Source organism: Mya arenaria, chromosome 17 (assembly GCF_026914265.1).
Source record: "Mya arenaria isolate MELC-2E11 chromosome 17, ASM2691426v1".
Classification (NCBI taxonomy): Eukaryota; Metazoa; Mollusca; class Bivalvia; order Myida; family Myidae; genus Mya; species Mya arenaria.
In genome coordinates this window covers 32,231,337-32,257,525 of record NC_069138.1, presented here as the reverse complement: position 1 = coordinate 32,257,525, position 26,189 = coordinate 32,231,337, and the positions used below count along the sequence as shown (strand labels likewise).

Sequence of the window (26,189 nt, the reverse complement as noted above, 5' to 3'; positions counted from 1 at the left end):
TGAACAGCAAAGCTGAACTTAACCATGCATTGTGTAACATCCTTATGATAATGAAGGGCGATGCGGGCAAAGCGACAGAAACAATTTTGACTACATATGTTCTAACTGACTTACAGTATAAAATGTCTAGCCAAATAATGACGTCATGCCCGTTAAGTAATAGTTTGCAAATATTGTACACCATCTTAATGATGAAGAAGGACGGGACGAGTCTTTGCACTGGCTTGTTCAACCTTTCCGTTAAATGAGCTTGTTAAAGGGACTCGTTCAAACTTTATGTCAAAGGACTCATTCACGCCATTTGATAATGAACTCGTTCACGCTTTATGTAAAGGGACTCGTTCAAACTTTATGTTAAATGGACTCGTTCACGCTTTATGTTAAATATATTCATTGACGCTTATTGTTAAATGGACTCGTTAACCTTTAGTGTTTAAGGGACTTGTTCACTCTTTTTGTTAAGGGACTTGTTCCAGCTTTGTGTCAAAAAGACTCGTGCACGGGTTTGTCCACACTTTATTTTAAGAGCCTTGTTCACTCATTGTGATTAAGGGGCACTTGACTTGTTGACTTCTTTTTAATTTAAGATACTCGTTCAAGCTTTATTTCAAGTGAGTGATCCACGTTTTGTGTAAATGGTACTCGTTCAAGAAAAATGTAAAAGTGACACGTTAACGCTTCTAATGAAGGTTGCTTTTTACGCTTGATGTCAAATGGACGCGTTCACTTTTTGTGTTCAGAGATTTGATCAACCTTTTTTTTTTAAAAAGGTGCTTGTTTAAAAGTTTGGCAAAAGTGACTCGTTCAAACTTTATATTAAAGGGTTTCGTTCATGATTTGTGTTTAAGGGAAACGATTGCAATTGATATAAAATGAGTTGATTCACGATTTATGTCAAACGGACTCTTTCACACTTCAATCAAATGACTCGTTCACATTACTTATAACAGATAATTTTCAAGCGTTTTGTGGAAGTGACACGATCACCTATTTGTATTAAAGGGACTCTCGTTCATGCATTAGGTTAAAGGCACTCATTCACGCTAATCTCAATGGGACTCTTTCACGATATTTGCTAAGGAGACACTTTAACACTTTGTTTTGAATGGGGCTGGTAAACGTTTTATGTAAAGCGAACTCGTTCACGCTTTATGTAAAAGGAACTCACACACATTAGTGTCAAAGAAACTCGTTCAAGCTTTGTGTTAAAGTGTCTCGTTAATGTTTTATAGTTAAGGAAGTCGTTAACGCTTTGTGTTAAAGGATTCGTTCTTGCTTGGTGTAAAAGGGATACGTTCACGCTTTGTGTTAAGATACTCATAAGCTTTGTGTTAATGAACTCGTTCACGCTTTGTGTTAAGGGACTCGTTCAAACTGCCTGTTAAAGGACTTGTTCACGCTATGAGTTAAATGTGCTCCTTTTTTATTTTTGTAAAAATGAATTGTACAAGGTTCATGTTAAAGGGACCCGTTCACACATTTTTAAGGGCTCGTCCACACCTTGTGTAAATGGCCTTCCTCTACGAATGTGTTGAAGGGGCTCAAGCACGTTTTTTTCTTCAACGGGCTTGTACACGCAATGTGTTAATAGGACTCGTTAACGCTTGAGTTGAATGGGCTCGTTAACGTTTGTGTCAATGTGCCAAAATAAATTGTGTTTATTTTGAGATCGTTCTGGAAAACAAACATACAACACTAGAACAGCTAGGCGAACGTTTTATTGAATAAAAAATCCTCCAATGAAATGAAAACATATAATCGCATCACAGGATATTGACCGTACGCTTGGACAATCATACGCTAAGAGTGTTACATATTATTTGCTTTAAAATAAGACCGAAATAAAATTTGTGTGTGTACATGTTATATCTAATTATATTTATATTTAAGATATGCTTATAACAAAACGTGGTCCTTATATGAACTATAAGTGGCACAATTGGTTTAGTTGTTAATGCGGGTTACACTTAACAGATATATACATCGATGGCATGTTACTAAATAATATACCACCATCATTATCAGAGAAGACGAAAAGTAAAATGAATACACTGATGTCTATCGAATCAAAATCAATTTCTTTAATTACGAAACATCCCATTTTCAGCGTCACGTTGTGAGCTTCCAAACGATCCATACGCATCATATTATGTCAACGGTGAAATATATAGAGGAAACAACACAATCTCACACAAAGACAAGGTATCTTGTAGATATTATGTATTGCATGAAGACTTAAAACACGATTTATGAAAGATCATATTCCTAAGATGATTTATTGTAAACACTGCTGCAAAATAACAGACAGACAGACGGTAGGTCAGACGGACGGACCTACAGGCCGGCAAGCCGTCAGGCCGGTAGGCAGACAAACAGACATGCAATACAGACAAACAGACAGAAAGACGGACGGACGGACGGACGGACGAACGGACGGACGGACGGACAGACAGACATGCATATGCTTTGTTTTCCTCCATAAGTGTAAAGACTAAAACAAAATACACAAATATAAAATTATACATGTTTAGACATATATTTACAAAGATCATCCAACAAATTAAACAAATATCACAGATGTCGAATAATAAATAGTCATTAACAGTATGTGTTAGAATAAATCCATTAAAATGTCAAATGAACCAAGATGTAAAGAATATAACAACTAACATGATAAAGTGTTACTAGTAATACACATACAAATAGCACATGAAGAGATTTCATTATTACTTATGTCAAACATAATTTTTCCTCGTTACTTAATTTTATATTCTACGCAGCATTTTAGAACAGCAATCGGTATAGGAACATAAACAGTCAAAATGTTAAGTACTGAGAGCAAACATATATTCTCATTGGTCTGAAAAAGTCATTGACACTATCGACTGACATAGTTCATGACAACAATGTTCGTGGGCTGTGTCCGTGGATGTATTTTATGATATATACGAGTATTGAGTATTGAGACTTACTAAACGTTTTGACTATACTATAGACACCCGACCCACATATAAGCTCGTTTGTTTTTAATAACGTCATCTATGTTAATAGTATGTTTTATGCCTATTTGTGAATCATCTGAAAGGGAGTAGCTTGCTGAATACTTATATTGTTAAATACGTTAAATAATTTAACCAACGGTTTACCATACGCAAAGTCATTGCAGTTTGTATATATGTTTTTTTTTATTCTTATTTAAATCAAAATTGGAAATTTATTACATGTTGTGCAATATTTGAAGACCAAAAACATACTTGCTTATTGTTTGTAGTAAATGTTTAACACTTGCTTTTATTCAATCCAAATACCTTTAAGTGATACCTAATTACCTAATTATATGGAGTCACATAAGTGTGGGTCGGAGACCTTATACAAGTATTTTAAATAAAAGATGATAACGTACAGACCATTATTAAACGAACAATGTACACTCTTTACCCTCAACCAAATGTAACGAAGATGTCTTCTTCTTTTTTCAAACCCTACTACCTGTTATTTATGTATTATGGTATTTAACAGGTGGACCGTGTCGAGTGTGAAAGTGGTACTAGTTTAACAAAGCCATTAAATGGCAAAAACAGATGCTGGGATGGCAACTGGAAATTAGGAGCGGAATTACCAGTTTGTGAACCAGGTAATGTACATGTATTTTTCACGACTTGCAGACTACGCGATGAATATTTCAGTAAGAACAGTAAGCATAATACAAGGAGGATAACTCTTACATATACAGGTACTTAAAGATGACAGGGTAATCTTACTAGTGTAAAACTATCAATATTCATAAAAATAGTAATTTCTTAGTCAAACTAAAAGGTATAAGAGGGTTTTTTTTAACATAAAACTATTATTTGGAATCAAAATAATGGAAATAAAGTATTTCAGATATCATGAAGCAATTATATAATATGATTATTGACATATTTTACTTTATAAAATGACTTAAGTTAATGTTTTATAAATACAGGTCCAGATCTTTACAAAATTAACAACGTGATAATGACATGGTTGTTAACTTATAAAGGTGACATGTTTCAATCTAAAAAGGACATCTATAACATTTGTATTAAATATTGATCGGAAAACTGCAGACCATAAAGGTAGACCTGAAATTTACATCTGCCCTAGTAAGATGACGTTTACAGCTTACATAATAATTAAGTTCTGAAATTTGGCTGCAGAGACTTTTGAATTAATCAAAGTCAATCATATATGCATTTTAATACAAAGCAAAAAATTCATGCCGATTTCCTTCCGAAGATGAGCATCAAAACACGTGTCTTCGTTAAACACAGACAATGATAAAAACATGTATTTTTTGTATTTTTTGGATTATATTGAAATCATTCATGTTTAGCTCGATTACACAACTTTTTTTAACTGGTTTATTGTGATTGATTTCAGAGTTGTAAATACATGTTGAATTAAAGACATGTAGATAAAAGCATGCATTACATTTCCATGTATTGTTTTTGTGACGTTTTGTGCCTGATTTAGTTTATGATAGGCATATTTTTTGTTTAAATTGTTGATATTTGGGCTGGTATTATCAAATAAATGCGTAGTCTAATTTGAAAACATCTATTGTGCAAATATCTAGCATGTCAAATCGGCTACATTTGTGTGTTAAAATATGGTCTTTTAATCACTTTATTTTCAGATCCATGTGGTTTAAATGAGGAAAATGGTCGACATTTTATTAGCATAAATGGAAAGGAAGTAGAAAGCGAAGTCGCGCATGGAAATAAAGTGAACGTCGTTTGTGATGATGGAGATTACGATATAGTCGGAAACGATGAGGATTCTAATTCAGAAATACATTGTCTGAAAGGGAAGTTTGATCAAATGTACCATTGCGTCGAGAGTAAGTTTCTATCTCTTTGTATTTTATCAGTCAGTTAATCATTTGAACTTTGAAATATTTATTACAGAATTGAAATGAATGATTAACAAAGTTACATATACCAGCCGTTTTATTCTGTACGAGTAAATATGATCATATATTGATGATGAAGTTCCGGTGAAAGTACGTTTTTGTTAAAAAGGCTGATTTCGACCTAATAAAATACTAAAAGTTTAATTATTATTTAAACCATGTAAAAAGTTTTTCAACAGGAGTCCTACCTTGATAAGGTGATGTCAATATAATCCCATTATTTCATTTACTATTTGCGTTTTGTGGCGCCTTTTAGGATGTACAATCCCAGATATATCAAATGCGACCACCACACGCTCAAATGGCACGCATACAGATAAGCTGAAGCACGGAGAAAACGTAAGTGAAAATAACTTAATACTTTTGTACTGCTTTGTACGTTGTGTAAGAGGCTGATTAAGCCTTTCATTGTGCCGTTTAACAGGATCTGTATTAGATGTTTGTCTACTGAGCTGGTCCATGTAGTTTCCATTCTAGTATAGAAGCTAGTTCTCTGATAACTCCATTTAGGTATCAGGACCACAAAAAGCTTGTTGTCTGAAAACTCCATTAAGGTGTCTGAACCACAAAAAATTTTTTATCTGATACTTACCTTCAGGTATCTTAAACTTAAAAAGGCTTGTTCTCTGATAGCTTCATTAAGGTAACTGAACCACAAATAAACCTAACTCTCTGAATGCTCCTTTAAGGTATCTGAACCATAAATAACCTAGTTCTCCGATAGGTAAATGAAAATATCTGAACCACAAAAAAACAAATTCTTCGATATCCCATTCATGTATTTTAACCTTAAATAAGCTTGTTCTCTTATAGCTGATTCAAGTATCCGAACCATTATAAAGTTTATTCTCTTAAAGCTCCTTTAAGGTATCTACACCACAAATTATCTAGTTCTCCGAAGACTCTATTAAAGTTTTTTTAACCACAAAGAGACTGAATTTCTGATAGCTCCATTAAGGAATCTGAACCACAATTAAGCTAGTTCTCTGATAGCTCCAATCAGATAGTTCAACCACAAAAAAGCAAGTTATCTGATAGCTCAATTTATGTATCTTAACCACAAATTAGCTTCTCACTGATAGCTAAATTAACTATAATGTAAAATGTTTATGCTTGGTGGCCCGATACTATTTTTATATCATTTGAATGTTTTCTCATTTTCTGATAACTACAAGCACTCAGATGTACCTTTAATAGGTTATTACAGTTTGCATATTTGCTCTTTATTTCAACTAAGGTCGGACGTAAAATGACATTATATGCGTTCTTTGAAGAACAAACAGACAAGTTTGTTAAAACATTTTCGGTAAATGTCTTACATGTTCTTTACTACAAAGAAAAACACATTTCAAATGATACCATAAAAATATTTGGTTACTAACATATTGAAGGGTCAGATGCCTTAAACGAGTTGAACAACCGATATAAGAGGAGAAAAAGTATGCCACGCGTATTAACAATGATGTATATGAGTAAAAGTCTAACACCAATGACCTATGCCCAGGCGTTGTTGTGTAAACATTTGAATCTTAAATTACTGTAGATGTTTCTTTATAGAAAACAGTAACTTATATTTCTAAATTTTACGCATTTGTTTAAGGTGTCAGTTTCATGCGAAGAAGAATTCATTTTGTATGATAACAAGAAGTTCATTGAGGAAGGTTCCTTTACTATGACATGTGAATCCGGAATCGTAGTGTCCATACTATCATGTATAAAAGGTAAATATACGGCTCATCAGCCTAAAGAGTAAAATAAACGGTTAAATGAATGAATGAATGAATGAATGAATGAATGAATGAATGAATGAATGAATGAATGAATGAATGAATGAATGAATGAATGAATATGAATGAATGAATGAATGAATGAATAATGAATGAATGAATGAATGAATGAATGAATGAATGAATGAATGAATGAATGAATGAATGAATGAATGAATGAAATTAATTAATGACTATAAAAATGTATATATATATATATAAACATAAAGTGTTCCCCTAAATGTCATAATACAGCCATTATAGGGCAAAAGGAGACATTTTTAAGCTCAAATTAGCATCTTAAACCAGCCTTACGTATATGTTGTTTTACAACAGACCTCCTAAAATATAATCACAGGCATTTAGTGGAAAATTAGTAAATTGCAGCCATTCTGGTAAGGGAAGAGGGAAACAAATGTTATTGATCTATTAACGTGCTCTGACAATACAAAAATAAATAATATGGATTGTTCCTGTGACATGTCTGAAAAAATAAAAAAGGTAGGTTTCGTATTTTTTAGTAATATACCATTTGTTTCATTCACATGCATGTATTTTCCAAAAGGTCTTGCTAGTGATATTGTATTATAAACACTGTTTTGTGTAGATTTTGGCTTTTGCTTACGTCTTGTATCATGCCATTCAACCTGTTTTGTAACATAGCGGCCAGTGAGTGATTCTTTGCAAAAAAACAACAACACATATTAAAGCCATTAACTGGGCACATGCCACCAGGGTTCAGGTAAGAAAACTTGTAAAATAAAATCTTAAGCAGGATTACATAGAATATCGAATCAGCTGCCCAATGATATTTGATGCTAAACTATGAAGTGGTTAACCCGCAAAATAGAATTAAGTGTTAAGAATTATATTATTTGTGTCTGCCTTTTACATCTACTGTTTGTGATTTCTTCTGGCCCATCAGATGAACAATTTTTGTAAAAAAATCACTATTCATTTCCTACACATACTATTCATTCAAGCTCCTAAGTACAAAAAATAGCATGAGTAGTTAGGCCGCCGCTTTAAGGAGCTACTGAAACCAAAATAAGCATGAATAGTTAGGCCGCCGCTAGAAGGAGTTACTGAAACTGAAATAAGAAACAGAAGTTAGGCCGCCGCTAGAAGGGGCTACTGAAACAAAAATAAGAATCAGTAGTGAGGCCGCCGCTAAAAGAAGCTACTGAAATAAAAATTAGAATCAGTAGTGAGGCCGCCGCTAAAAGAAGCTTCTGAAATCAAAATTAGAATCAATAGTGAGGTCGCCGCTAAAAGAAGCTACTGAAATCAAAATTAGAATCAGTAGTGAGGCTGCAGCCAGAAGGAGTTACTCAAAGCAAAATTAGAATCAGTAGTGCGGCTGCAGCTTGAAGAAGCGTCTGAAACCAAAATTAGGATCAGAAGTAAGGCTGCCGCTAGAAGGAGTTCCGGGAATCAAAATGAAAGTATGTAGATAGACCGCCGCCAGATGGAGCCACTGGAACCGAATAAAAGAATCGGTAGTAAGACCGCCGCTAGATTGATCTACTGAAATCAAAATTAAAATCGACAGATACGTTAAATCTTGCTCGGCATTTGGAGATTGATGAGCCCAGAATAATTTGAGTTTATAGTAATGATATCAATATAATATATTTGTCGTTCACTGATTTCGCCAAACAAAGTTAACGACATTCGCGAGAATTTATTACGTGTTGTTTATTTTAAAATTATAACAATATAAACAATAAGTGTTTATAATAATATGATAATCTATGTTTTCAGACAAGATATAACCATTAAAACGTGGTTCTTTAATTATTTTGAAAAGCATAATAACCCTCTTTATGGAACGAATGGCTTAGTTATTGACCATGTACGTAATTCTTGATAATATGTACATTGATGGCACATAGATAAATAATACACGACCATAGTAATCATAGCAGACGAAAAGAAAAAAAAAATTCACTGATATTTCTTCAATATAATAATACGAATCGTCTTTATTGGCTGAACAATTTCCGTTTCAGCGTTGAACTGTTCGCTTCCACGTGATCCATATGCCTTATATTATGTCAACGGAGAAAAGCATATCGGAGCCACAATATTACATGAAAGCAAGGTATGTTGTAGAAATGCTGAATATATTATATAATGCATGATGGAATAACATCCGTTTTTGTGTGTGTGTGTGTGTGTGTGTATGTGTGTGTGTGTGTGTGTGTGTGTGTGCGTGTGTGTGTGTGTGTGTGTGTGTGTGTGTGTGTGTGTGTCTGCGTGCTTGTGCGTGTGCGTGTGCGTGTGTGTGTTTTTTGTTGTTGTTGTTGTTGTTGTTTTTTTTTTTGGGGGGGGGGTCAGTAAATATAAGTTTAGTCAAGATAATATTAATTATTGTTAACATATTTGCGAACAAGGCTTTAACGTAACAGATCGATAGATATATAGATCGATGGATGATATCTTCATACAGGTATCTGAACCTTCGATGAGCTAGTTCTCTGATAGAAACATTTAGTTATCTGAACCACAATAAGCTAGTTCTCTAATAGCTCCATTCAGGTATCTGAACCAAAAATAAGCTTGTTCTCTGAAAACTTCACTCAGGTATCTAAACCACAAAAAAGCTAGTTATTCGATATCCCCATTAAGGTATCTATAACCACAAATAACCTAGTTCTCCATAGCTCCTTTACGGTATATGAACCACAAATAACCTAGTTCTCCATAGCTCCACTAAGGTATCTTAACCATTAATAGGCTAGTCCTCTGATAGCTCCATTATAGCTTTTTGAACCACAAATAAACGTATTCGCTGAATAGATGGATGTAGGGTGGATATATAAAACATTTACAAACCAAAAGTCAACATGTTCAGTTCTGAGAGAAAGCATATATTCTCATTGGTCTGGAAAAGTCATTGTAATTATCGACTTAAATAGCTCATTACCACGATGTTTGTGGGTTGTATAATTGGTTGTATATTATAATAATGCAGTTTATAACATAACATACGGCGCAGGAGTGATATAACCCATGCATTATTTTTCATTTATTTTATGCCTATCAAATTCCTATTCCATATCCAACAGTGAAAATACAGCACGCCGTATTGAGAATCTGTATTATGATACTGTCGTTTTCTGATACCGTATCATGCAAGTACCGTGTGAAACCTCGGAACTACTTTCGCGTTGCTCAAAATAGCGTCACCAAAAAACCCCTGATAAAACCTGTCAACTTTTAATTACATACAATTATTTAACTTAACTAACTCTCCAGCTGCATGTAAATATTCAGGAACATGGTTCTCATGTTCTTCAAAGAACCACGCGAATAAGCACGAAGCAGCGTTAAACTTCCAAACTATCTAGACAGCTACTTAAGTTCAGTGGACTAGTTGTTTGCCATTTCGAAGTTCATAAAATGTTGCATAATCCATGTTTATAAATCATAAATATGGGCAGCTCGCCAATACAAAGAAGAAGGAAAAATTCCTTAGAATTCATTACAAAAAACTACGTAACACATAAGAATTCATACGCGCATTATACAGATGGCGGTAAATTTAAATCAAATTGAAACCGAAAATAATTTTATAGGCAGGTATATAAAAAATGAAATATAACGATAAAACGATTTTCTGGTGACCTGCATCTCGTCTTGTTCGGTGGGTAAACATGTTTTCGTCGAGACCGCAGGTCGAGGCGGATACGTGTTTACACACCGAACTCGACGTGATACAGGTCACCAGAAAAGCGTCCTATCATAATTTATCCTGCCACTTGCATACAAATCGGTCCAATAACAAGGTACCGTGTTAATTTAAGTTTATTACGATAATAGTAAAATGTACACACTTTACTAGAAACAAGATGTAACGAAAATAATATGTATTTTCACAACTGCACTCACAATTTGACAGAATTGCCATTTGTTCTATTTTCTGTCTTGTGATGAGCCAAATCAGTGAAAATGCTAGGAAAAAAGTGATATAAAACTGCTTATAAATGAGCAGATCGCAGATTGTTTCCATATTTATGTTCCAAATTAATGTTCTATGGTAAAGAAGGTTAATAACGGTTTTAGAGAAATGATATTTTCGACAGTTTTCAAGACAATTGAAACTATAGTGAGGTTTATGTCTAGAGTGAAGACATTGATGCAAAAAAGCTGTTTCTGAGACAAAAAAAATAATGGCCAAAACTGTCAATCTGTGAGTGAGCAGCTTTAACACCCTACTAACTGTTTTTTATTTATTTTGTTATAACACAGGTCCATGTCGAATGTGAAAACGGTACTAGTTTAATAGTGTCCTCGGACGACGTCAGAACATGCAGGAATGGTGACTGGAAATCAAGAGAACCATTCCCAGTCTGTGTACAAGGTACTGAATGTGCACGTGATTCATAGTCAGCAACGTATCTAGGCATATTCGAATACGCCCAATGGTACAAATAACTGTTGGTTTCCCAGAAATTGCATTTGTTTAAATATCGAAGCATAAGGAAAACCATTCAGAGGCTAAGAGGGTGTATAAACTTGTTACGTTTTTCTGGTTAAAATCAGCCGTTTTCTCACTAAACATTGGCGTTTAAAATAATTAAAATGCTTGAAAGATGGCTCCTGTATAATAACTATTTCGTACGGGAGGGTTACAATACACCCCTTCGCTCTGAACTCGTAAAATGCATATTGCATAAAACATAAGAAAGACTTTTCAAATACGGGCATATGGTTTATAACAATTTAGGTATGCTCCAACACATTTCCTGGACAAGTTGAATGAACATGTGTGTCATATGATTATTAATTGTACATAAAAAATTCCGATAAAACATAAGAAAATTACCTACCGGTTGCACATGCGCTGAAGAAAAGCTGACAAAGCAATGCCATTTCTCGCACTAGATGTTTTGCAGAAAGTACCCGAAGAATTTAAAACCGATTATTTTAATTTCGTTTATAAGTAGAAAGAATACTGAGATGGTCTCTAGTCAGAATCACAAGATAAACACAAAACGTTTATTTGTTCCTGTCTTTTAAATGATGACGTTACACCCAGTTAGATGACGCCCTCGTTATTAATTATGTAATATGTTCATGATGTCAGTTAGCTGCTTATATACAGAAGGTGTAGATGGTTTTAAAGCTTGTTTTCATAAAATCAAGAGAAACAAAATCACGTTTTCCTCTTATGATTTGAATGAAAAATACTGATTTATTCAAATATTTGTTTATGATATATAACACATGAAATTATCGTATCACTTGCTGTAATATTACCGAATAAGCCAGTATTGTCTCAACTTGAATTGTTTACAATCATGCGGAGTGATAACGTAACAAGCTTTATTTAGATCATGGGTTATTACAACCATGTGATCAGAACAATAACACTTTAACAAATAATTAATTAAACATATATATATAAACAATGTAGACATATGTTACATACAGTTTCCTATAATAGGAAATACTAAGACAAATAAGTCGTATTGTTTTAAAGGAGAATGACTATTTGACATTAGATAGGAACTTACAAAATATCGCCAATTTAATAACTTCTTTTTTTGTATACTTTATACATTTGACATTTTGGCAGAAGTATCCATATAAATTACAGACAAAAATACGCGATGGTTATTTTCAACCATACACAAAGTATAACCATGTGATGATATTATTTATCATGTGGAGATGATGAAATGTTGGTGCAAAAACTCTTCTTTGTTAAAAAGACCTGTATTTACTATCATTTTGACATTTGACGTACAATGATTAATTATGTGGTGTTATAATAATTCCATTTATGTTTTCAAGTACTAATTGCGTTGTTGTACTCTTTTTAGGATGTGCCATCCCAGATATACCAAATGCGAACATCACACGAACAAATGGCAAACATACAGATAAGCTGAAGCACGGAGAAAACGTAAGTGAAAATAACTTAATACTTTTGTACTGCTTTGTGCGTATAAAATAGAGTTTATTAAGTAATTCTGTGTGAATAACTCTAGCGCCCCTGATTAGCTTACAATGTAGGGTAAACACTGTTAGGTTAGTAGATTGTTAAGCCTTTCTTGTCTGGTCCATGTAGTTTTAATTGATATATTATTATTAGTAGTAGTAGTAGTAGTAGCAGTAGTAGTAGTAGTAGTAGTTATTACTGTACAAAACCATTATTATTTACACAAATATGTTCCATTTTCCATATCAAATATAAAAGCCAGTTGCATTTATAATACGTAAAAATTATGGTGGCAATTATTGAATAAGGTATCTGGCCCACATATAGGCTCTCTCTCTAATAGCTCCATTAACCATATTTTTAAATGCAGATGTCTGATGTCCACATACAGTTAAAGTAGCATTTGAAAGGTATTATTTCTGATTACTGCTTGAGTGTACTGGTAAAATAAATGACATAATTCATAAAGTTATTTCAGTTTTCATACTTGTTCTTTTGCTCAAAATGAAATCGGACGTGAACGACATATTTTTCAAGCAAAGAACAAACAGAAATAGTTGTTTAACTTTTTTCGTTAAATTATGTTATTAACACGTTCTTTTTATGCACACATAACCCTTTCAAATGATACAATACTAACATGGGGTCACCTGGCATCCATAATTTACATATTTGCGTGTTGGACACCTGAAATGTCTGATTATCATTTCAGATCACGGTTACTTGCCATGAAGGATACAGTGTCCAAAACAGTGAGGTTGATGACTATTATTTATATCTTGACTACCTTGATGATGATAGCAATGACGCACACTTCAATCTGACATGCAAAAACGGTACGATAGGAAACAAAAAATGTGAACTATCACAAGACAGTAAAGATCAACAAGAAAACATGGATCCTAAGAAGAAACCAAGTAAGCTGTAAAAATTCAATAAATCGGAATGCAAAATATCCAAGTTAATACATTTACGTCATTCTAATTCTTTATTTGATACAAGCATGTCACGCATATAACTAAGATCATACACACGCCATGATACATGTTTCGGTTATCCATATCCGTGTGCTTTATTCTATCAATCACCTTCAAACTGTCTACAAAAACGTTTTGGTTGAATATAAAATGTGTTTCATCTAGGCGTGCTTAACTGCACCATACCTGAGACCACCGATGTACACTTTGTGACACTTTCCGGCGAGAAATTAAAAGAGGGGACGAAGGTAAGGGGATTGCTTAACGAGTTAAACTCATAATCGAGCGTGCCATGTAGTTAAGTTAGTTTCGTCGTGTGACTAGGGATGTTCTGGAATATTAAGACTTTGATCATAGTTTAAAAGAGTATTTCTATGATCTACATAAAGGTCCATTTACTGATTCAACAGCAATAAACTTAAGGGTTATTAATTCGAATATAATGGTTTCTAGATATAGAAAGTTATGATTATAACAGTTAGGCACAATGGCCACCACGTGATAGCAATAATATAATCATGGAGACTAAAGGGGAGGTCGATGCTCCAATATATAGAAAATACTTCAGTTCAATCATAATCTCGTTTATCGTTTTACACGTTTTAAATGTACATTCACTCATAGAAAGTGATGAATTAAAACATTGGTCGTGATTCTGAAAAAAAAGTTTACAGCCAAAAGTACAATTTATTGTTTTTAACAATTGCTCAAGTATATTTCTTGCATAAGAATAACTGGTCTTTAAGACAATGACAAAGGTTTACATATAACCATGCTATGATCTGATCTTTCGTAAAAAATGAGTTGAAAATAAGATTTTATTTGCGATATAAGTTCAAACTTATTTATATTGCAATGATTGCCACACAAGTTACTACAACATTATACAACACTTGGCCGGCTTGGTGACCCTTAACCAAACTCACGTGCGCCAAGATTTGTGATATTGGGACCAGGCATCAATCAACGATTATGAACTTGTTCAAAGGCAAAAGAAACAAAGTCCAACAAACCTCAGTGACAAAATGCAAAATTTCGTTAATACCACTAAATGATGGTGTTGCCGCCTTGGGACGTTCGGTAAAATAAATCATTCTGAGGGGGGGGGGGGCAGCCCTAGACGTGTATACGACCAATCAAATACCGACACACTAAACTGCCTACATGCCCATAGCGCAGTATAGTTGGTCTTTTTGGACGATGTATCATATCATATCATAACATAACATAACACTTATTTTGCATTAAATGATATAACATTCTTAGCCAAAATGCAAAATATATTTAATAATATATTAATGATGTGAAACAAATCATCGTGTGTAGTAATGTAGTAATAATTGTATTTTCTATTGTTGTAGATACCTAATGGCAAACAGTCTAGAGCGGAGAGGAATGTAAGGATTACTACGAAGGTTACTACCTTAATTACGATGACGATGATGGAGAATATATTAGTCCGCCAACAAGACTTATTCATAAGATAGTTAATTGTACAGATGGTGTGCTCTCAGATTATACCCTGGTTTGTGACGATGGTAAGTGAAAACGTTATAGGCTTTAAGGAGTTATACCGATTTGGAAATACATTCAGCATGTTTTTAAAAAGGAAAGATAAAGCCGGCGTCATTTTATTTTTCATAGACATGATCATCGTTGGCAATATAGTTCAATGTATGTTATAATAAGTGCATTTAAATTGAATATTTTCAAGCGATGTGTTTTAAAGGATTATCTCTTTTAACAGTGGACACTTCCGATACTGCCGTTACAAAGGAGGGATGCACGACTGTACAAAATGGCATTGTCACAGATAACGGCCAATCAGTTGAGTGCAACGAGGGTTACGTCAATGCTCACAGTCTCTTGTACGAGAGATACAGTTGTTCATGTCACAGAGACATCCCTGCCTTGGTGTGCAATGGAAGGAAAGCCAAGTGCAATGCAGGTATACTATATACATATTCATTGGCTCATTTCACATTTTAACGTGTAAGTAAAAATGCTATAGTTGCGCATTGCAATAAAATATTGCGGAAATTGAATGTCATCATGTTGGTTGTTTGATTGAAAAGTAATATAAAGAACCTTTTGCGTGAATTGTTAAGCAAATTTGCATTTATTTTCCAGTTAACTGTACATTAGACAGTTATATTAAGCAAGGGATGACTCTTAAATACAGAGGAAGGTTTGTCACTGCTTCATCAATGGAAGCGATTGCTCATGGAAAATTCGTGGACTTTAACTGTGAAATTGGAGCGAACAACATAAAATACGAGCCAAGAAATCGGAGGTTTAGATGTGACCGGGGAAAATGGTTAGAAGCTAACAGAAGAGGTGATTCATGGTCGTTAGGCAACAATGGAACGTTTCCCAAATGTCGACCAGGTATAAACCACATAATTGCACTATTTTATTAAAATAAGTTTTCTTAGAAACATAGTCCTTCATCTTAAACTATCGACGGGGTTAAGCACATCGGAAATGCTTGGACAATCATTTAAAGCATATTAAGTTATGGTTTTCTTTGATTTTGGTGGTATTTTTCCAACTATATTTTTTACTGTATGCAAATTAGTATTTCAAGGCTTTATAGCATTGCTTGATAATTAAATTTACTCCGGATTGAGTTTCGAATGTGGTGCAACATTCATAGTCTGTCAATCGTCTACACACACCAAAGGAAAAAAGCCGTCTGTCGATTTGGCGTATTCTATTGGTTATTACGTGATCACATGGAGCTTACTTCTTTAGAAACGTGCTTAAAGCATCATATATGTATAGCCCGTGTATTTTTTGCGCGGATTCGAGGGGACGTGTGAAAGTCGGTAACGTTGCTTGCCCAAGTGGATATTTGATAAAAGACCTCCAATTCAAGCAAAGGTTTAGTGCATGCGCGGATGCACATGCCTGAGTTCGGGGTATTTTCTCCCGTTCCTGAAACACGTGATTGAAACCTTTTCTTGCATGTCTGCTAAATTTTAAATGTCACAAAAAATGATGTTAAAACACAGTTGTTGGTCATTTTATCTAAAATCGCATGTGTGTATCTAATTTTTAAGGAGTTTGTTATTATATTTTGATCCAAAAATGGTTGTTGATTTTGTGTAATTGCAACATAAAAAATACATATTACAATAGTTAAAACTGGCGCGATTTTTAGCTGTGACTCATCATAGGGGTCTAAGATCAATTTCCAGCATTGGTCAGTATGCTTGAACAAATGTTTATATTGTTCCTCTGATTTTTGTTTCATTTGCGAAGCATGACAGACACAATCTTCAGTCAAATAAGACGTGATAAAGAAATAGTAATAAAATGTTTCTCGAAAGATTAAAAGGATAAACCACATCGATAAATTAAACAATAAGAGTTTAAAAAGCGGCTCGTTAAAACTATCACCTCTCTGTTTCAAGCAAAGTGTGAGTGTCAGAACGGAGGAACATGTATTCGAGATAAGCATTGTGAATGTCCACCACACTCTACTGGAGAGCAGTGTGAAACACGTAAGTAACACATAGATAGGCCTTTGTATAACGTCTTTTATCAGGTTATTGCATGTATATTCGTATTCGTGTATGAGAACATTTTCACCATTACTAATGAACATGTTTGGATTTTCAATTTATTTCGTATGTTTCCCATATATATTTACTGTTTTTAGTTTGTATTTTTTTTAATAATATTTAACGTCATCTGCGAAAATAAGTTGTGTTAAGGTATCCATGGTAAAAACAAAAACAAAATGTTTATCAAGAGATAGAATTGAAAAACAAAATTAAAACAATTCTTATAATTGAATTAAGAATTGTCAGCGAAGTTGAACCTATGGATGAAAAAGTGACGTTTGCATTTTACGAGGTATCGTGCCTCGTTAGCTAGAAATTATAACTTAAGATATATATTCCAGCTCTTTGTCCCGGTGGATGTCAAAACGGTGGGACATGTACCTCCCCAAATAGGTGTAGCTGTCCTGAAGGATTCTCTGGCAATAGTTGCCAAACGGGCAAGTCAACTTTCTTGATGGTCTGTCTTAATACTAAAGAGAATTCTTAAAATATTAAGTCACTGAAAAAAACTTTCTAAACTTATCTGAAGTTTAAACATAAATAAAAAGGATAAATTTGAAACAAAGCAATGTTTATGTTTGTGGGTTTTTATCAATACTTCTATATGCGCACATAATTGCAATATTTGTAAGTAATACTATTTCATTATTGTTTTATACTTATATGCAACAAAATATGGGGCATAACAGAAGCATGAACCTGAAACTAATTCCCTAAAGAGGATTTGGTTTTGACGGACAGTGATTTTCGACTTGTACTATGTACATTGTCAACAACACAATTGTTTTAATGATCAATGTCAACGTGTGTGCATCGTAACAAACAATTTAGCACAAAGGAGTATATGTACAAAACAAAACTAGACTTAATATGTTACAACGAATTGGGTAACTCTCTTGTAATTGTCATAATCTATCTAAATCAGACGATGATCAAATTTTACTTTATTAAGTGTTTCCATTAATTATAAAAGACCTGATTTTAAGAATCTTTAACAAGTCTACATAGTTTCAAAAGCTCAGTTCTATAACTTGAATGTAACAATTAGCTCATTTTGAATTTCATGAGCGGTCCTTCAATACGAAATTTATTTTAAACAGATAAAAAAATCGTTCTATCATCTTATGGACAACAGTTTTGCGTGGATTTTTATTATTTTTATAAAAAAATACAACACCCTTACATGAATCATACTTATTCTTAAGTTTATACAATAAAATCTTTTGAAACGAACTATTTCACAATGCGATTATGTTATGGACTATTAATCAGGACATCCATAATTGTCAAGTATCATCTCCGGGGAATATACATGTATTCATTTCACTAGATTCATCGCATTGGAAGCCGTTATTTGATTAATGCTATTTTTACGTTAACATATAAATCAAGATAATGTAAAACAAATGGGTGTATGCAGTATGGATGTTATAAGCGGAAGTAGGAGTTGTTCCAGTAGCAAGAACGTTGAATGTCCACAGACACAACATAACGTTCTTATGACGGTAAAATGCCAAGTTGGAAACACTTTTGTTCTTCCGTACTTTAAACATTGATCGTTAGACCAGCCCCAAGCAGTACGTACCCTTTTGAGTCAAACGTTTCACAAGTCACAAACTTAATGATGCTTATACGTTTAAATGTTATTTTAACATTGGTAGTCGATATTTCCGTGAAATAAACTGAATAGCCGTTCCTGCTCTCTATACATTCCAGAAATTTAGTACTCGGAAGCATTTAAAACAAAATATGTATTTTATCGTTATTTTTCTAACTAAAATGAAAACCAACATAATGTCCAGTAAGAATCAAAATATAAACACTTTACTTTTAGCGATTTTGCTTTCATCTAAATTGTGACGTCACGATCGGTTAAATTATGTCATACATTTGCTATATGTTCTTTACGACAATTCTTGTTTAAATGAAAAAAGTGGCGAACGTTTTAAGAATGTTTCACATGTTATCAAGAGTCAACATACCGATCCCCTCGTATGATTTTAATGGAAAAGAAATATTTTATTCAAATAAATCTTTATAACTAAGACAGAATGAAAGTTAACGTATGCCATGCTGGAGTATTACCAATTCAGCAATTGTTTCAGATTAAAGTTGTTAACAAGCAAGCGGATTGTAATGGTAATACTACATATGTGTAATATAGAAAAACACGAGATGGTTATGAAAGGCGCTTAATATAGGTTGATGCCGATTTTTTGTATTTTTTTATTTGCATTGTCACATTTAACTTCTTTTTTTCTTTAATGATTAAATCAAAAACATATGATTTAGGATCAGATAAAACAATATTAACGCTATTTTGACATTTTTTTCATCTGTGGCCACGTAGCTATTAATTCAAAAGTTATATTATGCGCCCTTAATATACCATTTGCATTAAAATAATAAGTTGACCATATCGGTGTCTTTCTTCATTAAACGTTCTATGATTGTAGCTTAAAACTGTTGTGGTCTATGATTTATTTGAATGTGAACAATGTACGCAGTGTATTGCCATTCGTGCGTTTGATTTTATTATTTAGTGTTTCTTCTTGCCATTCTTTCATACAACTTAATGCAGTGTATGATTGTACGTTGACATTTGACACATAAAGGAGCAAATCGTACAGTTTAGACAGAAGTGTACAAATCGTATATAAATAAATTGTTACAGTTACTGTCTTGTTTCACAACCCATTTCTATTTTTAAATTGTAAGTGTTTCTTTCCAGAGGAGAGATGTCAAGCTCCGATTGATAAACAAATTTATGCGTTTTACCGAAATGGAGATACATACAATGTTACTGATGAAAGCTGCTCCAATGGAAATATACCCAGTTTTAAAGGACAGATTACTTGTAAAAGTGGCCGCTGGTCAGAGCAAGTCAGCTGTTTGAGAGGTATCTCGTTTTTGAAAGTTGTGTGTAATTTCTTATGTAACTTTTAACAAAACTATATCTTATGAAACGTTCGTATGAGTGAAAAATAAAGTCGGCAACATGTTTCACAGAAATATATTAAAATCATCGACCCCCACCATTTAAAACATAATAAATAAATAAATAAATAAAAAAATGAATGAATAAATTATTCATTAAATGAATGAATGAATGAATGAATGGATTAATTAATTAATTATTTAATATTAATTTAATTTAATTATTTAATTAATGAATGAAGGTATGAATGAAATAATTTAATTATTTAATTATGAATGAATGAATGAATGAATGAATGAATGAATGAATGAATGAATGAATGAATGAATGAATGAATGAATGAATGAATGAAGGAATGAATTAATTAATTAGTTTGTTAATTAATTAATTAATTAATTAATTAATTAATTAATTAATTAATTAATTAATTAATTAATTCATTCATTCATTCATTCATTCATTCATTCATTCATTCATTCATTCAATCATTCAATCATTCATTCATTCATCCATTCGTTCATTCATTCTTTCATTCATTCATTCGTTCATTCATTAATTCATTTATTAATTGTTTAATTAAAAAAATAATTCATTCATTCATTCATTCATTCATTCATTCATTCATTCATTCATTCATTCATTCATTCATTCATTCATTCATTCATTCATTCATTCATTCATTCATTCATTCATTCATTCATTATTTCATTCAATGATTATTAATTGATGTTTTCGATTATGTGATTTCAGCTATTAAAGAAAGCTTATGACATTCTCGATTGTAGGTACAAACTATCGTATACGCGTAAAAACAGCTGACTATTGGACCACAGGTGAGGGCACAGACGGGGAGGTGTACTTATACATGTATGGTTTTGAAGTGAACAGCGGTAAAATCATCTTACATGGAGAGTTTGAGGCTGGTGATGAGGATCTTACGTATGGCTATTTTGTTGACGTCGGAAAGGTATTTCTTCTTTGAAAAAAGTTAATTTCTTATCGAATTTATGCTGATTGTCTTTATTGTTTTCATTCACTGAAAAATAGTGTTGATGTAGTTCTTACGAAATCTGAAGAGGGATACAGATATGTTAGTTAAATAACTTTTAACGTTTCAGATCATCAAAATTCAACTTGGTGTAAAAGCCAGATCACTTACAAGAGATGGTTGGACACCGGCTTCCGTACTAATAGAAGATGTATCTAGAAGAGAGTATTACAAATTTGTACACGGTGCGGAAATCGACGATACAAGCATCTTTCTTAATCCAGCTGGTAAGCCTCCTTTATGACTGAATATTTATTGTTGTATGGATTTAATTTATAACATGCTGCACCCATGTGTATACGACTTGTGTATAGAAGTGGTCCGTATGTGATCCCTTGACAATAAGATTACCAGACTAATGCACCCACTATGTTTCAGACAAATTCAAGTAAAAACTGAATATCACAAATTTTCATTCTATCCTCACTCGGTTGTACTTAGGAACAGTTTGCCAAATCATATTGTCACTATCCCCACCCCTGAGATATTCAAGGTGGCTGTGGCAACCATTAAGCATTAGATAAGCGAGCATTTTTTTTTATCTTTTTTACCAGTTCACCAATCACTTTTTATCATGTTACCTAAATTGTGTTTTCTTTTATACCCCAGTTCTCACTTTTCTAATGTGTTTTTTTTTACTAACATGCCGGCGCGCACCGTTCATGTCAGTAACACTCGGAAGAGGAGTTGACATTTAACAGAGATAGAGATAGATAAGTGTGCGAGGTTAAAACACATTGATTGGTTAAAGGCTAATAAAGGATAACTATTGACCAGTAAACGTTTTGTCCTAGCCACGTAAATTACCAGTTTTATACAACTGGTTACAGATTATGCTGTAGTTTTTTTAAACTTTGAGACATATTCTCACTTCATGTATCTGAGCAATGGGAAAGGTCAATTTTAAAAACATATCTTTATTCACCTATTACTTTTTAGACTTAAGCATTTCTATGTGTTTTTGTAACTTCTATCATTTTCAGGAAACCATCTCACAATTGCGGTAAATTACATAGTTTATCACAAGTCTAACAACTCGCATACCAATAATTGATAAAGTCAGTGCATCGAAAAAGTAAGTAAAAACAAATCAGTTGTCTGGCTGCACTTATCACAAACCATTGAAATGAAAAGGTCAGTTACATCACAGCACTTCCTAATGCCCTACCTCGTGTTGTGTACACAAGAGATCCGTGTCCGTTAGACCACGCTGTACAGAACAAAAATGCGTTGCAAATCGTAAATGTAAGGATGTGAAGGCGTTTAAATGATATGTGAATATTGGCACCGGATATGTGAATTTTAACAATGGCCCTTAGAGAAAATTTGCACCTTTAAGTCATGGTCAGAAAAAGGTCCTTAAGCATATTCCACCAATTGGACAAACAGTGCAGCCAACTCATTGTCAGTATAGCCCATGCATTGCACACATATTTTCAGTATAGTTAACGCATTACACACACATTTTCAGTAAAGTACACATATTGCACACACTTTTTCAGAATAGTCCACAGTATAGTCGACACATTACACACACACATTTCCAGTATTGTCCACACATTGCACACAAAATTTCAGTATTGTCTACACATTGCACACACATTTCCAGTATAGTCCCAATATTGCACACACATTTGCAGTATAGTCCACACATGACAGACTCATTTCAAGTATATCCCAAGTATTGCACACACATTTCCAGTATAGTCCAAATATATCATACAAATTTTCAGTATAGCCCACACATTGCACACACATTTCCAGTATAGTCCATATACTGCATACACAGTTTCAGAATAGCCCACGCATTGCACCCACATTTCCAGTATAGCCCACGCATTGCACACACATTTCAAGTATATCCCAAGCATTGCACACACAGTTTCAGTATAGTACACACAATTCAGTACAGACCACACATTGCAGATGCATTTCCAGTATAGTTCGCCATTGCACACACATTTCCAATATAGCCCACACATTGCACACACATATTAAGTATAGCCCATACATTGCACACACATTTCCATTATAGTCCACCCAGTGCACACACATGATCAGTATAGCCCACACACTGCACTCACATTTCCAGTATAGCCCATTCATTGAACACACATTTCCAATATAGTCCACACATTGCAAACACCGTTTCAAAATAGCCCACGCATTGCACACACATTTCCAGTACAGCCCACGTATTGCACACACTTTTCAAGTATATCCTAAGCATTTCATACACAGTTTCAGTATAGTCCACACAATTTAGTATAGACCACACATTGCAGACCCATTTCCAGTCCAGCATAGTCCGACATTGCACACACATTTCCAGTATAGCCCACACATTGATCACACATTTCCAGTATAGCCAAAGCATTGTACACACATTTCCAGTATAGCCCACACATTGTACACACATTTCCAGTATAGCCCACACATGGCACAGCCATTTCCAGTATAGTCCGCGCACTACCCACACATATTCAGTATAGTCCACACATTGCACACACATTTCCAGTATAGTCCATACATTGCGCACACATTTCCAGTTCCAGTATTTTCTTTCTGTGAGCTAAAGTTGTACAAGATTTTAGATATCATTCTAGAAAACTGTTTCCTAAGAAAACATGAAGATATAAGATGCAGATTCACATTGATGAAAATATACTGGTTTGCATTGGAGGTATTAGCTTAAAATTGCATACCGAGAAAAGGGTCCAAGTGCAGGATTTTGTTTCAAATATTTGAAAAATATTCAACTAGTAAGATCTGTAATTAAACGAAATATGGTAAATAAATAATTACTTACTTTTTGACGGGGATTCCCTAATATATGTATTTTATTGACTGCACGTGCATAGATCATAGCATGCAATAGAATCATGCGTGCATCAAGTATATCCCAAGCATTGCAAACACATTTCCAGTATAGTCCGAATATTGCACACACATTTCCAGTATAGTCCGCATATTGCACACACATTTCCAGTATAGTCCATATACGGGGATTCCTCAATAAATGTATTTTATTGACTTCACGTGCATAGATCATAGCATGCAATAGAATCATGCGTCTTATGATTTTGATTAATATATTTTTAATTAGCACGTGTTCACGGTAAATCAGAAATATATCTTAAACCTCCTCGAAAGTTATAGTAAATTGTCCAATTTGCCATATCGAGTACCTAGTGATCAATATGGGTCATTTTGTATGAGATATAGTATATATTATGTTTAGAACTAATACAATGCTTTTTTTGTGTTATATTTTTCAGCCTCTTGCTATCCGTCTGATGAATTGAGACATGTTTACCCTATTTACCTCGTTGGAGATGACCAGCGCCTCAAACCATCAAACTGTGCGCAAGGATACGAACCTCAACCATCACTCACCACATGCACAGAAAGGGGGTGGACGGCTGATGTTGTTTGCGTGAGACGTAATCATCATATATTATTTTACTTTACCTCTATCATTAAACCACTTGAATATGGTTTTCGTGTTTAAATTACTGGAAACAATTATAAATGCAGTGTGCAAACTTGGAAACCAAAAATTGTTTGGAAATTATGTCGTTTCCGCATAAGGAATTTGAACATCTATTGTTATTATTTCAGCGCCATCGTTTAGAATTCGGGTGAAAACCGCCGATTATAGAACACATAACGGGGCACAACAATATGTTCATCTTAAGATTTATGGAACCAAAGATACAATAGATTGGACAAAAATGAATCAAACACTTGAACGTGGAAGAATTACAGAAGAATGGCTGATTACGGGAAACATTGGAAAGGTTGTACAAAGACTAATTAATTTATCAATATGCGCATATAATATGTTTGCATCTCATACCTTTTCGGTTCAAGTCGGTGAATTTTGTATATCTATAGCATCAACTTTAAGGACAGAATGCATATTTAAAAAAAGGGTTTCGTTCATCATTTTGGATTCCTACTACGATAGCTAGAATTTTCTAAATTAAAAAAAAACACACTCACGACAGTTAAATATATGCAACGCACGAGTTTGGTCCTACGGATATATTTCGAAAAATTTGAATAACGATTTGTTAATAAGGAGACATAATAGATGTGTGTTAATATAGCTACGCAATTCCTGTTTCCATGACATTCAAGAGTACCGATATGTCTCATTTGTGTGAATTTCATGTTGATACGTTTAGAAGGTTTTGTTGCTTAAGTAGTATTATTCATCATCGACCCTATCTTGTTTTACGCTCTATAAAAAGTGTAAGAAAAATAAAATTTAAAGCCATAATGAATATAAATTATAGCGCCTGCCATTTTCATGTTGTTTCTCTATGTGACAACGTCTTATCAGCAGTCGAAAAGTGCGCCGCACGGTCGTCTTTGTAAAATACGTTTCTTAAACCACATTTAAGACAATCTATTAACTAGTCGGTATTGATTCCAATGAAGGCACTAAATTGAAAATTCAAATAAAACAAGAAAAACAAATATATGTAAGAAGGAAAAATCGTCTTCCCATGCTCAAATATTAACATTATTTACAAGTTTGTCTTGTAAACATTCTTTATCGGAAGAATCTACAGTCCCCTAAACACAACATTATAAGCTGTGTCACCGCAGACAATCTATTAAATGTTATATAAGTCAGTAAACGATACTGCGAATATTTAAGAAACCCAAGTATGGTAAAATGAATTTGAAAACGAGTTCTTGGTAAAGTAACACATAGCTTGATCAATTATGTTTGAAAATAATATCATAAATAATGAAAGACATGATTATACTCTAAAATGTAATGTTAATTGATAGAAATATGTCACTCGTATAGTAATATTTATCCTGTCTGTCATTATCAACCATATTATTATTTGCATACATTTGTGATCTTCAGATTAAGAGGATTTTCTTTCCGCTGGAAGAAACAACGAATGGAAACCAGATTATGTAACCATTCATGATGAAGACATGGACGATTTATACGTGTTTCGATACAACAGGAGAGACTACA

General features: G+C 33.6%; 2 protein-coding genes across 2 annotated transcripts in view; both read left to right on the top strand.

Moving 5' to 3' along the window:
* The window catches only part of LOC128223388 (uncharacterized), a 37,423-nt gene extending 19,825 nt beyond the window's left edge, over positions 1–17,598 (top strand). Inside the window, exons 25-39 of the mRNA XM_052932669.1 lie at positions 2,108–2,202; positions 3,520–3,634; positions 4,661–4,864; positions 5,193–5,275; positions 6,537–6,657; positions 8,715–8,806; positions 10,957–11,068; positions 12,534–12,616; positions 13,365–13,569; positions 13,795–13,877; positions 14,991–15,167; positions 15,377–15,577; positions 15,760–16,017; positions 17,046–17,135; positions 17,540–17,598. Of these exons, the coding sequence (XP_052788629.1) occupies positions 2,108–2,202; positions 3,520–3,634; positions 4,661–4,864; positions 5,193–5,275; positions 6,537–6,657; positions 8,715–8,806; positions 10,957–11,068; positions 12,534–12,616; positions 13,365–13,569; positions 13,795–13,877; positions 14,991–15,116 (1,319 nt within the window). The 3' untranslated portion in view covers positions 15,117–15,167; positions 15,377–15,577; positions 15,760–16,017; positions 17,046–17,135; positions 17,540–17,598. The remainder of the gene's footprint in view (positions 1–2,107; positions 2,203–3,519; positions 3,635–4,660; positions 4,865–5,192; positions 5,276–6,536; positions 6,658–8,714; positions 8,807–10,956; positions 11,069–12,533; positions 12,617–13,364; positions 13,570–13,794; positions 13,878–14,990; positions 15,168–15,376; positions 15,578–15,759; positions 16,018–17,045; positions 17,136–17,539) is intronic.
* LOC128223387 (uncharacterized) lies at positions 15,346–26,129 on the top strand. The gene is made up of 6 exons (XM_052932668.1): positions 15,346–15,577; positions 19,930–20,097; positions 20,922–21,103; positions 21,255–21,411; positions 24,463–24,620; positions 26,073–26,129. Exons 1-6 carry the CDS (start codon positions 15,346–15,348, stop codon positions 26,127–26,129), a joined length of 954 nt encoding a protein of 317 aa, XP_052788628.1.
* Positions 26,130–26,189: the final 60 nt, after the last annotated feature.

Excerpts from the sequence above, each read along its gene's own strand:
- LOC128223387 (XM_052932668.1), top strand. The coding sequence starts at position 15,346 with ATGTGTTTTAAAGGATTATCTCTTTTAACAGTGGACACTTCCGATACT. Across the intron at positions 20,098-20,921 it reads GCAAGTCAGCTGTTTGAGAG|GTACAAACTATCGTATACGC; the intron begins GTATCTCGTTTT and ends TCTCGATTGTAG. Across the intron at positions 21,412-24,462 it reads CATCTTTCTTAATCCAGCTG|CCTCTTGCTATCCGTCTGAT; the intron begins GTAAGCCTCCTT and ends TATATTTTTCAG.